The following is a 13752-nucleotide window of genomic DNA, read 5'->3' on the forward strand; positions in this document are numbered from 1 at the left end:
GGCTGCAGGTTTCCTCTTCCCCCTCTCCCGAGTCTCCCTCCACTCCCCCAGCCATATGCTCCCTCCCCCAACAAAAGCTAATTTCATTCCAGGGAAGGTGACGGTTCAGCTCTGGCTTCAGCTTGGGTCCAAAGCTGGAGCTAAGCTGCTGCTTGGCCCAGGCTGGTACTTGAAACCAAGGTGAGGCTCTCCCAGCTACCAACGCTCATTGGGAGGGGAAAAAAGTCTCATCTTGGATTTGAGAAATATGGTACTACCACAACTAGCACTTCTTAGCAATCTGAGCAGTGAGGCCTAGCTAGTAGCTGTTATGGTGACTACAGGCAACTCTCTGAACACATCAACTCAATCCTACAATACCATTAGACTGCATACAAGTTACAATTTCATTGGTTCTGTAAGATTTCTCAGAAGCAAAAAAATCGCAGATTTTATCCTTTAAAGTAGTAATACTCTTCCAAATTAAACTCTTTCTTTCGCTCTCATACGAAAGGCTATAGTTGTTACTGAGGTACAGTCTGTTACTTTGGGAACCATTACATCATAACTAGATGGTATGAACCTTATAAATATGTACAAACAAGAGGATTAACTTAATGAAAACACCTGTTAGAGAGGTTTGAATAAACAGCTCTGTAGAAGAACTAAGTATTTCAAATGTTACCATTATACTGAAACTGACTATAGCTGGCCGCTATGTAGGAACAGCTGATTTGGGTATTAAAGTTATTGTTCGCATGCCAAAAATTACTTTATTAAAATTAAAGATATGAAAATAAAAGTCTACTGTAAAAACAAAGCCATGACATCTCATTTACCATATTTACTTGAGTCCATGATGAATCCTCCCCCATTCAGTATGGGGAGGAAAAAGCTCTTTGTTTTAGATTTAAGTATGGGGGGGAGGAGAAGGGCAAGCGGGGCCAGAATAAGAGCCACAGCAGCTGCCTGTTCTTCCACCCCAAGGGCAGGCAAGTATTTTGGGCGGAGGGCCGCTTACTGAGTTTTGGCAAGCCATCGAGGGCCACATGACAGACAGCCCAGGGCAGATTAATCTTAAATGTTTTAGGGGCCCCGCAGGCCGGATAGAGTGGCTTGGTGGGCTGCATCCGGCCCACATTCTGCCCACCCCTGCTTGACCCTCTTTACCCACCAGATTCTATACCTGGAAAATTATAACAAATGTATACATTTTCCATATATCTATATATCTATAAAACCTAATTTGGGGGGGGGGGGGGTGTTGGTTTCACATCTTAAATTTGAAGTTGTTTTGGACTTGGCTAAATATGGTAATTTCATTACACATTCAAACTATCTTAACTTAATAAGTCATGAAGATTTCTTTTAGTTGAACCAGATAGAAAATATATTAAGCCTTTAAAAGATTAAAGTACATCATTGATTAAAATGTACGTGACCACATTATTATTTTACAGATGCCCACACATCTATTTTCTGAATGATAAGCTTTTGTCCCCTGATGTAACTTGCTGTTGCCTTACCTCTGCAGTATACACAGCTGAGATAAGCAATGTATAAACTGCTATATACCTGATATTGTATATTATAAATTGCAGTCAGGTCAGCTGAAGAGTTCCAAGACCACACAATTCTCTTCCAACAAATTCAAAATAGGAACTATCAAATCATTTTTACCAATAATTTGATCGCTACCTATTTTGTTCCATTTCATGCTCAAAAATGCTCCTGAAGGGTGTCATAAAATACCATTTTTTCATTGTTTAAATATAAAGGCTCATTTGAGCTGGAAATCCTTTTCATCTGTCCTCTGTGATCTTATGGACTTGTCAGACTATTCTTAAACCTGGCCACATTATTTATCACAGCTGTTGCCTTTGAATAAAGGCAACAGCTTTTTTTTTTTGTATTACTTTTTGGGAAAAGAGAGGAGCCTGGCTCTCAAATTCTTTAAACTGTTTTGGCTTTTAGCCTCCCATTTTTTTATTTCAGTGCTGCTTCTTAGCAGCACTGGCATGGTCAACCTCAGGCCCTCTCAGAGGTTGAGAGAGGTGCGGGCCACTTTCATTTTTTGAGGCTCAAAATACAATGCAATAATTTGTAATAAATGTTCCTTTTTTATTTAACAAGTGCTTTTCTAGCTTTTTTCTTCTTCTTTCAATCCTGTCAGTGTATCTCTGTGTCTGTATGTATAACCTTATTTGGAGATAACGTCAAAAGTCTAAATTTGCGGCCCTCTGTGATTGAGAGGCCCAGGCCAAACGGCCCTCCTGGCCCCCCCTGTGATAGGCCCTGGCCAATCTACTTATGAAATGTTTGTTTGCTATGCTGATGACATTTTTTATTTAAAGCATTGTTCTGTTTCTATGAAGATTCATTTTGCGCAGCCTTCTAAATGAATGTACTTCTATCGTATATTCAAATAACAAATACCTAAGAAAAGACACCCCTGAATTCACTTGTAGTGCACTAAATTAACCCAATACAGACAGTCATCTGACCACAGTGTCTTGCAATCTTCAGATATTTAAAACTGCACAAACATTTGTGTACATTTAAAATAAACCCAAGTTATCAAGTAGACTAATCATGAAAAACGGAAGTGCAAATTCAATGCTCTACTAATGGTTCTCTAAAGTAACATAGAAGGACCACCATTTAAGAGCGAAAGTTGGTCTGCACTAAAAAGACCTACAATGACTGTGATGGTTTTTGCAGTGCGGAAATATCCTGAATGGGAGTGAGGTCATAAGACACATGTTGGGCATTAAACAGCCTCAGAAGTAGTAACTATCACCAATAGCTATGGATTCCTCCTGATGTGCTCTGAATTCAAATTTTGGACCTAGATGTGTACACTTCCATATCCACTACCAATCCAGAGTTATCTACAAGCCCCTCCTTTATTTTTGTTTTAAAAACAGATTTATATCAAGACTTAACAATTGCTAATTGTTGGGAGTGAAATTGTCATGGGCAACTGAGGTAATCAAAGCTGGCTGTTTTGGTTAGAAAGCCATGAAAGCTCTAGAATTTGCTGTCACAATTTAAAGACCTTTCTGATTAAATTAGAAGTGGTAAAAGTGGTAAAATTAGAAGTGGTAGGGCTTTCCCCCATACATACCCAGAGAATGCAAGGACAGCTTATGAAACTTACTTTTCACAGAAGTCATTCATGACACCCCAATAGTTTTCAGGAACAACAAACCATTCACAATCACCTGGGCCAATGTTAATATTAACTGAACAAAAGTTGTTATTTTCTTGATGACCTGGAATGTACAATAAAATAAACTTATTTTCAGCTCAGGTAATTGTGCTTGAACAACACCATGAAAATGATAAGCAGGAGGTAAGCAATAACTTAAGAGGCAAATGATATCATACCTTATATATGTATACATACCTACTATACTATCTTAGTCTAGCACAGAGGTGTCAAATGTAAGGCCCATGGAATGGATCTAGCCAGCTAGACTGCAGGCTGGCTACTTGAAATTGTGGGGCATGGCCAGGGAAGTAGCCTGTTTCAGAATATGGGGCCCTTGGATGTGGTGGAAATGGTGACCAATGGCAGGAGGGTGAGCAAGGGCTGATAAAGCCCCAGTCGCCTTCTGGCTGCTTTGCAATGTTTCCATTGCTGTAGCCCTACCTTCCTGCTTCCATCCCAAGCTGGAGCTTAAACTGGGGCTGCTGCTGAGGCAAAAGCTCCAACTCTAACAAAGCATGCAGTGGATGCTGGAGCCACCACTGTCGCTGCTGCATGGTCCAGGGTGGAGCCAGACCTGCCATTTTTTTCTGACCTGGGCTGGATATTAGGGCTGTGCAAAGCTTCAGTAGTCGATTCGATTCAAACGCGATTCAGCCCAATTTGGCAGCCGACTCTCTGAACCTGAACTGAATCAGGAGACCCATTAAAAGATCCAAATTGAATCGGAAACCTCCAAATCAATTCGGATTTGCAAGGTTTGCAGCAAACAGAAGTTGAAAAGAAGGAGGGGAATGGGGTCATCTTCCATACATGCAGTCCTCGACTTATGACAGTTTGAGTTGCAACAAACAGCACTTACAACCTTTGTAAATTGCGACCCTGCTTCCAGGCTCTGATGGGGGTTTTGACTTTACGATGCTGGAGACAGCTGCCTCCAGCTGGTAAGTCTGTTGTGGTGGGCAGGAGAGGGAAGGGGCAGCAGGGGGGAGGAGGGAGGAGAGTGGTGGTGGAAATCAACGCCCCCGCAGCAGAGGGATTGGGGTTGGGACAAGCTGCCCAGCCGAGGCAAGGAGGTACAGGACTCAGGGAGGCGGACTCCTGTCACTGCATGCCGCTGGTCCGGGTGCTGCTCTTCTGGTGGCTCCTCCAGCAGCTACTGTGGGAGTGGGAATCTGCGCAGGGTGGGCTGGGCCTGGCTGTGCTCTGGGAGGTTAGCTCCAGTCACCCACCACCAGGCTGCGCTCCATGGGGCAGGTGGAGCCAGGGCTGCACTCCAGGTGGCAAGCCCCTGATGCTGGGCTGCACACTGCGGGGCAGGTGGAGCCAGGACTGTGCTCTGGGCAGCCACCCCCCACTGCTGGACATGCTCCACGAGGCTAGCCTCAACTGTCCATCACTGGGCTGCACTCCTCAGGGCGGGCAAAGCCAGGGTTACGCTCTGGCCAGCTAACCTCAGCCACAGGCCTGGCTCCACCCACCCCACAGGGCACAGCCCAGCAACAGAGGCTTGCCACCCAGAGCACAGCCCTGGCTCCACCTGCCCTGTGGAGCACAGCCCAGCGGCAGGCAGCTAGCCTCCTAGAGTACAGCCAGGCCCAGTCTGCCCCGCACAGATCTGGGGGCACACGCCCACTCCCTTCTGGACTGTTGGCAAGAGCCGCCGGAGGAGCCACCAGCTCCTGGACTGGTGATGCACTGTGGCGCACAGTGGCAGGAGCGCCCCCTCCCTGAGTCCCACACCCAGGCAGCTTGTCCCTGTCCCAGCCCCAATCCCTCCCTTGCTGTGGGGGGTGTTGATCTGCACCCACCCCCCCGCCATTCCCCTTCCCTCTGCCCACCACAACAGACTTACCAGCTGGAGGCAACTGTGTCCAGTGTTGTCGAGGACTGCATGTATAGTCTATGACTATATATCTCTGAATTGATGCCAAATCTCCAAATCCGAAAATCGGTGAAATTGAATCGGGACAATGATTCGAATCACCAAATTGAATCCCTGTCCCTCCAAATCAGCCGAATCCGAAACCGAAGCAAATACTTGCTGCTTCACACAGGCCTACTGGATATGGCCTGCAAGGAGCCCTGTGGTCTGGATCCAGCTCTGGGTACAAGGTGAGTCTGACAGTCCTGCCCTAGAACATGGAATTCCTACCATTTTTAAAAATACAATTTCATATTACTGGTATTAGTTCTGCTACAGGATTCCTCAACTTTTTGATTTCTCTAACACCTTGTAGCTTCCCTCTTGTAGAGCTTAAGAACTTTGCTGGACTCAAGCTTCAGTTAAGCAGTAATCATTAAGTTATTTTATTCTGGTAGCAACTAAAGGCCTGAACCAAAACTGGGACTCTATTTCAAGCACTGTACTAACACAGAGCAAGTAACAGTCCCTGCCCCAAAGACCTTTTATTCACACTGAAAAGCTGAAGGAAATACTAGTCCTAATTGACAGATGGGAAATTGAAGCATGGACACTGAAAGGAACTGCCCAAATTTGTATGTGAAGTCTAAGGCAGGAGTAGGATTTTTAAAAAAGATCCTCAAAATGCTTGCTCAGTGCCCCAACCACTAAATTCTCAATATGGAGGGATGCATTTTACCCTCAAATAACAAAGAGTATAAGGTAATTAACATTTAGCTATAGAAGCTTACTTGTAACGTTTGTGTTTCAGGAACTTATAAGCTTGCTATAAAAACCTATGGAAACTTGCAATATGGGAATGTCAAAGAATCCATATTTATGCGTCTCTCTTAGTTTTCTTAGAGAAACAGTCAATTAATTACATGAAGCTAGCAGGCAATAAACATATAACGAACCGTGACAACTGAAGAGTTCTAGAAGTCAGTTACAGTAGAAGATATCAACTATTATGTCATGTATACAGCTTACCTAAAATTATATTTAAGCTGATACTTTTTAATTTTTTATTACAGGGATGTACACAAGATACATGCAACACAGCCAAATTAACACTGTATTTACCATAATACTATTTTTTTCATGGAAAGCAATTGTACTCACCTGGTGTTCTACTCCCTGGAACCTTCATGTATAACTGCACTGTGTTCATTCCCAGGATTGTATGACCAACATGGCTTAAAAGATTTCCTGCTGATACCACACGTACAAAAGCAGGAAGTTTCGTCAGTTCATGGAGTTGTAACTTCCACCTGCAGTAAAATAGCAAATCAACAAACAGTGACTCCCTAAAGTTCCTGGAATATTTTGGGAAATATAAACAGTGGGTTTCTTAGAACTGTTAATTATATGGGTTATGAGAACAGAAACTTCTACTGAATGTTTTAGTGCTTCCTGGAGAAAACTTTGAAAAACAAGATGTTATGCCTCAATGTGGAAATACAAGAATCCAGCTGCCAATTTAATGCAAGCAGTAACAATAACCTGATTCTTAATTTTAAGATCAAGATTCTGGACTAAATTTTAAGAAAACTGCATGTGCCAGTGGCAACTAACTCATCTGCACAATGGTGACTGAGCATGTATAGTGCGTGTGCAACCACAATATCCACAACTACTTCAGAGCAAGGCCATGTACAAGAGCACTTACCTACAGGGAAAAAAAGTCTTGCCTCCTTTTATACTGGTCTCAGAAAAAAGAAGATCCTTAACTGCATTCTTGCTCCCTACCATTTTAAATTTAGAGACATAACATGGTAATCATCATCATATACATGCTATGCTTTATGTTTGGTTATTTTTAAGTTTAATTGCATGATCAAAACTTGGTTCAAGTTTTACTGTTTGATAAGGCTATAAAGAGACCACTCCCCTTCAGTAACATAGCTCTGCCAGCTAACCTCCCACACACCTGGATAAAACTGATGGAGCACTGTCAACAGGATTTCTGTTTCTGAGGAGGTACTGAATCTAAGACAGTAGAAAAATTCCCACTGTTACCATAAACCTCGTCTCCAGTAAGGAGCTCTGCCAGGAAAGCTGCAGGAATAGTAGCCACATAATGTAGCCAAGCTCAGAAAGGTTATTGAGGGAAGATGATCTTACAGCAAAAGCACAGGAGTGGAAGTAAGATGATGCAATTTCTATTTCTGATTCTAACAGAATTGCTTAGGTACTCATAACCAAACACAGTCAGGGCCTCAGTTTCTCTACGTTTAAAACGTTGATAAGGTATCCGTCTCACAGGGCTGTTCTGAAGTTTCACTTACTAATTGTGCTGTAGAACCATGGCTGCAAATTACCCTAAGTCTAAGAAAAACATTGTTGTGTAATCTTGCAAATTATTACTGCCTTCAATCACAGACGACTGCACACACTGAAATTTCAGCAAACCCATCCGTAATATCTCAATGCAAGCACCAGCACACAACCCCTAATTTCAAATGTCTTTTCTTGAATTCAACATTATAAAAGTACAGATGCAAATCCCCATCTCATGTTCTCCTCCTGAACCTGGTCATCTCAAGCAGTCATTTACTAAAGAGGTGAAAGTTAAATGAAAACCATCAAACCTCGACTCTGTTAGTGGAGATGGCATATAGACAAAACCTCAATTTCAGCATCTGAGGCTCTGATGTGACTAGCATAAATTACAAAAATCTTTTCCCCAGTTATTAAAGAAGTGCTTTTTACTAACAATGAAGTGATACTACTGGGAAGCGGTATGTTTGATTCCAGTGATCTTAGGTAACGTACGTGAGAAGAAACCCATTGCTTAAAACCCTAAACACAAAGATGCGGTTGAAAGAACAGCTGATACGCTACAGAATGGAGCTGATCCAAGAGAAAATTGTGGGAGTTCAGGCAGCCCTTCTTTTTGCCATCCATCAACATTTTGGTGTTCACCCTCTCATGTCTGAAAAGAAGATGGTCAAGAACTCAGCAACATCTAAGTGTGTGAGCCTGGGGTCCAAGCTGCAGGGGATCCCAATTTATTTGGGGAAGAGCCAGCAAGGTATCAGAGCTAAACAGAGGGAAGGTAGAAATGAATATAAAGTTATTTTAAGTTTAAACTCCATAAAAAGAATTAATTTGGTATACATTGTTCAGATAATAGCTGAACACACCTAATTTTATAGTTCTAGAGTTTCTGCTCAGATTCTGGGCTAAGCTCAAGTCTAACAGGAAGTAAATCCTAACCTGGACTGATTTGTTTATGGCTTGGAGACAAGCTTTACATTAATCAAACGTTGCTGAAGAGAAAAATCAAGGAAGAGGAGACCAGAAAGGAGAAAATGGAAATGTTCATGACACTGAAGTTCATCAGAGGGAATTTGAGCAGAAACATCAACAGTGGTGGTGTTTGGTAAAACACAAGTGAAAAGAACAAAATATTAGTGGAAGAAAGCCAAGAACAGATCAGAGGAATAGGTTATTCAAAATAACAGAGAGCAGAAATAAATTGTCCAGATGAAATCTAAAGTCATTGGAACAAAAGTTGTGAGTCAGTTCAGAGACAAATGATCCAAGGAGCCATACCTCATCCTGTTTGCTAGGGAAAAACAGGATTAAAAAAAGCCTAACCGAGTGACCGTCAAAGAGGAATAGTGGTAGTTGGGTAAAGCAGTAAGGGGAAAACCCACTGTTCCTGCTATGTTCTACAAGTCAAGGATGAAAGATCTAATAAGGGGCTGTTGAAAGAGAGAGCAGTGATAGAAAAAGCCAGCTTTGAAAGCAAAAAGTGAATGCAATAAAGGTGGAGACAGTAGGATCAAAAAAAACACAGATCAAAGTGAAAAAGGGGCAAGATGAGAAGAGACAAAAGATGAAGTATAAAGATCAGAATAAGAAGGCAGGATGGCAGATTAAAAACTGAATGTTAAGACAAACAAAAATGAGATGGTCTGGAAAAGCAAATATAATGTACACCTGAACACACACACACAAGGACTTCACTCAAAAATGTCTGACTTGTAATTTTCAGTTAAACAGAAATTTGACTGAAAGCAGGACAAACTTTAGCTAAATGGTAGAAGCTTCTCAAAGTTTTAAACAACTGAAAACAGGGCCTTATATGTACATGCTGGAACACCCACATGCCCTGTGCCAGAGTTAGAGCTGGTGTGGCTCGAGCATGGGGGACACACTGGGAGCTGGAGATGTTGCATGTCCCATTCCAGAGCCAGAAATGCCACTGCTGGTACCATCTGTGCCCTAGGCTGGACCTGGCCTGCAAGGACCCTCACAGTTTAGATCCAGCCTGGGGCACAAGGCAAGTATGACACCCCTGAATTAAGGAATAAGTAAAGGTATATTTTGTATAGAAGAAGCATGTGCTGGTATTACAAGAATTGTTTTTCTTCTGAAGTTTGTTTTCCTTCTATTCTGCTAATGTGATTGGGAGTTGTAATTGGGAAACGCCCGGAGACTGCTTTAATGGGCCTTGTGGTAAAATCCTTCTGTTTGTGTCGTCTTCTAGGATAAATACAAAAAATTGCCTTTTAAAGTAATTTCTCCATCATGCCGTGAATGTCTTGCTTTTGCTAATTTAGTATATATCCATCTCAAAACACCAAGATTTTACTTGTGCAAACCGTTAGCCTTAAATAGGTCAGGAAGGTAGGATTTCTGAAACCTCGCAGATATACGAGTTTCTTGCATGTCAATAAAGCACTGCTGGTATTACTTGAAAAATGTATACAGCTTAAATTGCAGAAACATATTATGGAGTTAGTGACAAGGTACTCTGAATATATCAGAAAGAAATAAAAATCTATAGGTACTTCCCATGCTTCTGGGCTTTGCTGGTTGCTGCACAGAGCTGGGAGGGAATCCCCTTCCTGCTGCTACACGTGTAAGGGTTTTTTATGCCTTCCTCAGAGGCACTGGGTGTTGGCTTTGGCCAAGGTTGGGAATTCAGACTTGGGTGCACCAATGCTTCGGCTGGGATTAAAACCCAGAAGTTGCTGGCTAGATGGTCTTACCTTTCTGCTTAGGGTCAGACTTATTGACATACTTGGAGGCAGGAAGGAATTTTACCCCATAGTCATACTGGTATGGATTATGGGAGTCTTGGGGGGGATGCAAAGGAGTAGGGGGGGTCCTCTACCTAGAATGTCTTGAGTGTTTATTAACAACCTCTACTGCAGCAGGACATTGGTCTCCATGGTCCTCCTGTGGCAGGTTAGGGTGTTATAGTCTTGCGTTGTGTCAGGATTGCCTGTGTGGATTTGCTAAGAGGTTAGGTAATGGATTTGTATAGGATGGTTTGGATGGGGAAGATCCTGCCTTAGGAAGGGGGTTGGTTTAGATGACCACTTGAGGTCCCTTCCAGCCCTATACTTCTCTATGATTCTAAATATAATCAGAGAGCAAAAAAAAATATCAGACATCAGAAAATAAAAGGGGTGTACTATGCATATTTTTATTTATAAGAAAGAAAATTCAATAAGAAACCATCTAGGTAAATCATGGGCAGGCATACTGACTGAATTGTTTATAAATACAATAAACAATTGTTGCTAGACTTACTTTTTGTCATCTGACAGGTCTATGTTGGTCCCAAATTTGATTGTTTTAAAAGGTCCTCTTCTCCTCCTCCCAGAGCTGTAAATAATTATGAAAATGTATGAAGTAGACCCTTTGGAACAGACACTATAGAAGTATACTTCTAATACCAGACTCACTTATCTGAAGATGTGGATTCATTATCTGAATGGTCCTTGTGGTGACTCTTTTTCTCGTTTTCCTCCTGGAAAGCCCAAACATGAGATTTCTCATCACTTTCATATAGCAATACCAGGTTTACATTCTACAGGGCAAATTCAATAAGATAAGTCTTTGCATCTGTTATTTTTATATGGACTGACAGGGTAAAACCTGTACACTTCCTTACATTTTTGATGGCCAAAAACTGCAAAAGCCTCTCATGGCCACAATTATATCAAAGTCTATCTCTGAACAATAGACCATGTCTATAGGGAAATATTCATAATGTTCATATGCACAAAATGGTTGATCAGCTGTACTGTACAGATGAAGGCAAAACATGGATCCATCCTAAAAGAAATGCTGTCAATTTCATTATGCCTGAAAAATTATCTCCCTTAAAAGGCAGCTGAAATCTTCTCAAATGAATCTCAAGATGACTAATATTTATAAAATCTATTATATAAGAGCTCTTGCATTTTTCAAACTGAAATAACATTTCAGCACTGTAATAGCTGAAATAGCTGAATAGCATTACCACTGTAAAGATCACTACTACTGGAAAAATCCCTTTCATGTTTTCTGCAGTTACAGACCTAAGCTTTCTCTCCTATTACAGACATCCATATATATTCCTGGAACAGCTGGCAGACTTCAAAATAATGATACAATCTGGATCTGCTGCATCTCAAACACTGCGTGCCCTGCCGTGCCACACATGCATGGCAGGACATACAACGCTTGAGACAGGGTATAAAATTCCTCAGATCCCAAGCATGGGATTGCTAGGGATGTTCCATGTATGGAGCCCTGGGCTGCCCTGTATCCCATTCTGATGCTCATTTGAGTGTTGTAATGAGGCATAGGGCAGCTCCAGGTTTTTAATACATGCCACATGTTCAAATTTAATATGCAATACAAATCAGTCATGAAGATGTTCTACCTTATATTACCATGCCATAAATTAGCTGAACATGTGGCATGTTGCAATTTATGACACTACTACCATATTACTGGTGCCATAAACATAATATCTACCAAGGCTTAACTTGCTCCCAAAGCCCATTCCTCCTTGTATGAGAAATGTTGAGGATAAATTTTAACCTAGGTTTTCTCTTTTCCTCTTCACCTAATTCAAGCCACAACCTCTTTTTTCCAGTTTCCACTGAAAATGCCAGTCCACAGCTTCTAGAACTGCTAATTCTTACTATCTTTAAAGAGAGGTGGCCTGTGATAATTTTAATCCTTTGCTCTACTTAGCGTTGATTTTTCATTCAATTAGGATTACACCTGAGAGGATCTTGATGCGTTCCCAAGATCATTCCAAAGATATGCTCACACCTAACATAGAATGACACAAAATCTAATATTTTTTCATTAAAACTTATGATTGACACATGTTTAAAAGACTCATGGAATATTTCTCTCTCAGGTATGTGAAACAACTCTGTAATGAAAAAAAAATGGTGTTTGGAACCTGACAAGGTAATTATATAACAGCAAATATGGAAAGCATTAACAACCATGTTTCCAAAAATACATATTTCTCCCTTGCATCAAATACCGAGTTGAAGGAAAACAGTGCAGTGCATGTGGGCTTCTAAAAAACAGCACATAAACAACATCTCACCACCCTATAGAGATCTGATTTTGAAATGCACCTAATTTTAAGTTAAGATATGATAAAGAATTAAAGTTCTGAACAAAGTTTTAATTTTAATTTAGATACCATTATATATCAGTTTAAATTACATGTTTAAAAGCATGTAATAACTAGTACCTTTACACTAAAATAATAAAAAAAATTAGAAAGCTAAAGGTGTTTTTGAGGAACATCTTGTATTCCATTTGCCCACCCATGTACAGAGGATAGGTGTGCTTAATTGTACTTTTCAATGTTAATGGGAATTTTCTTTCCCTTAAATGACATGAACGTGATTTTTTCAGAAGCAATTAATATGAAAAAGCTGGCTGCAGTATTAATGTACTTATAAACTGCAAGATATATATGAACCATCTACTTACCCGCAATGACTCCTGGAATGAGGAGGCCTGGTACTGTGCATATTTAGCAATTGTAGTATGAGATCTACTGCTTTCACAACGCCAGATTTTCTTTGTTCCAGTGGGGTCCCAGTTTTCATCTGCTGGTTGTAATAATTGTGTCCTCACCTCTACTATGTGTTCATTATTTGCTTCTACCAACGTTTTGGTAGAAAAGAGTCCTAGGTCTAAAGAATATGAACACAGTTCATAAATGACAGTTCAGCATAATAAAGTAAAATTGAGTTAAATTCCTGCATGACTGGAGAAACTTCAAAGAGACTCTGCAGTTAAGACACAGAGTACTAAGATGTATACTATTCAGAACAGGAATGAAAATATATTTCATCTACTATTGCTAAGAAAGCTTTTTAAGGTAAACCCAAACCTCTACCAACATATTTCAAGGAAATAATACGTGGACCTAGCATGTATAGAATGTTCTGATCCATAGATCTCAAGGGCTGCTTACAGACAAAAAAGTCCCCAACCCCCTTCCCCACCCCAAAATGGTACTTTAAATTCAGCATGCTCCTGTACCAAGCCCAGTACATGCTCAGAAGAGGCATTGAGATAGCTTTACCCAGCTCAACCAATGTCTGTATAGATTGGGTGCTTCAGCTGGGCTTTTTGGTAGGACTGTGCGAAGCTTCAGGTGGCGATTCAATTCAGAGAAGATTTGGCTAGATTCGGTGGCCGAATCTCCCAATCCAAATTGAATCAGGGGACCAATTAAAAGGTCTAAATAGATTCAAAGCTCTCTGAATCTTCAGAAAAGATCTGGAGAGCTTTGATGAATTGGACAGTCCCCAGTGGCTGCAGCAGGGAGCTGCAGCCAGACTTGGAGCTGGTAAGTAGGGGCATGGGAGGGGACCATGGGGGGACCCCT

General features: G+C 41.2%; 1 protein-coding gene across 7 annotated transcripts in view; it reads right to left on the reverse strand.

Annotated features, from left to right (window-relative positions):
- Positions 1–3116: 3116 nt before the first annotated feature.
- Positions 3117–13752, reverse strand: part of KDM6A (lysine demethylase 6A) — a 153716-nt gene continuing 143080 nt past the window's right edge. For 5 of the 7 annotated variants that reach the window (XM_014520551.2, XM_014520550.2, XM_025204885.1 and 2 more), the window contains 5 exons: positions 12846–13051; positions 10799–10863; positions 10644–10718; positions 6216–6364; positions 3117–3254 (listed from right to left, as the gene is read on the reverse strand). In XM_014520551.2, coding sequence (XP_014376037.1) covers positions 3136–3254; positions 6216–6364; positions 10644–10718; positions 10799–10863; positions 12846–13051 — 614 coding nt within the window. In that variant the 3' untranslated portion in view covers positions 3117–3135. Of the gene's footprint in view, positions 3255–6215; positions 6365–7868; positions 8137–10643; positions 10719–10798; positions 10864–12845; positions 13052–13752 lie in introns of those variants that run through there. The other 2 variants (XR_003094228.1, XR_003094229.1) reach the window with 2 other exon arrangements.

The sequence above is a fragment of the Alligator sinensis genome, unplaced genomic scaffold, assembly GCF_000455745.1.
Source record: "Alligator sinensis unplaced genomic scaffold, ASM45574v1 scaffold243_1, whole genome shotgun sequence".
In the NCBI taxonomy this organism is placed as follows: Eukaryota; Metazoa; Chordata; order Crocodylia; family Alligatoridae; genus Alligator; species Alligator sinensis.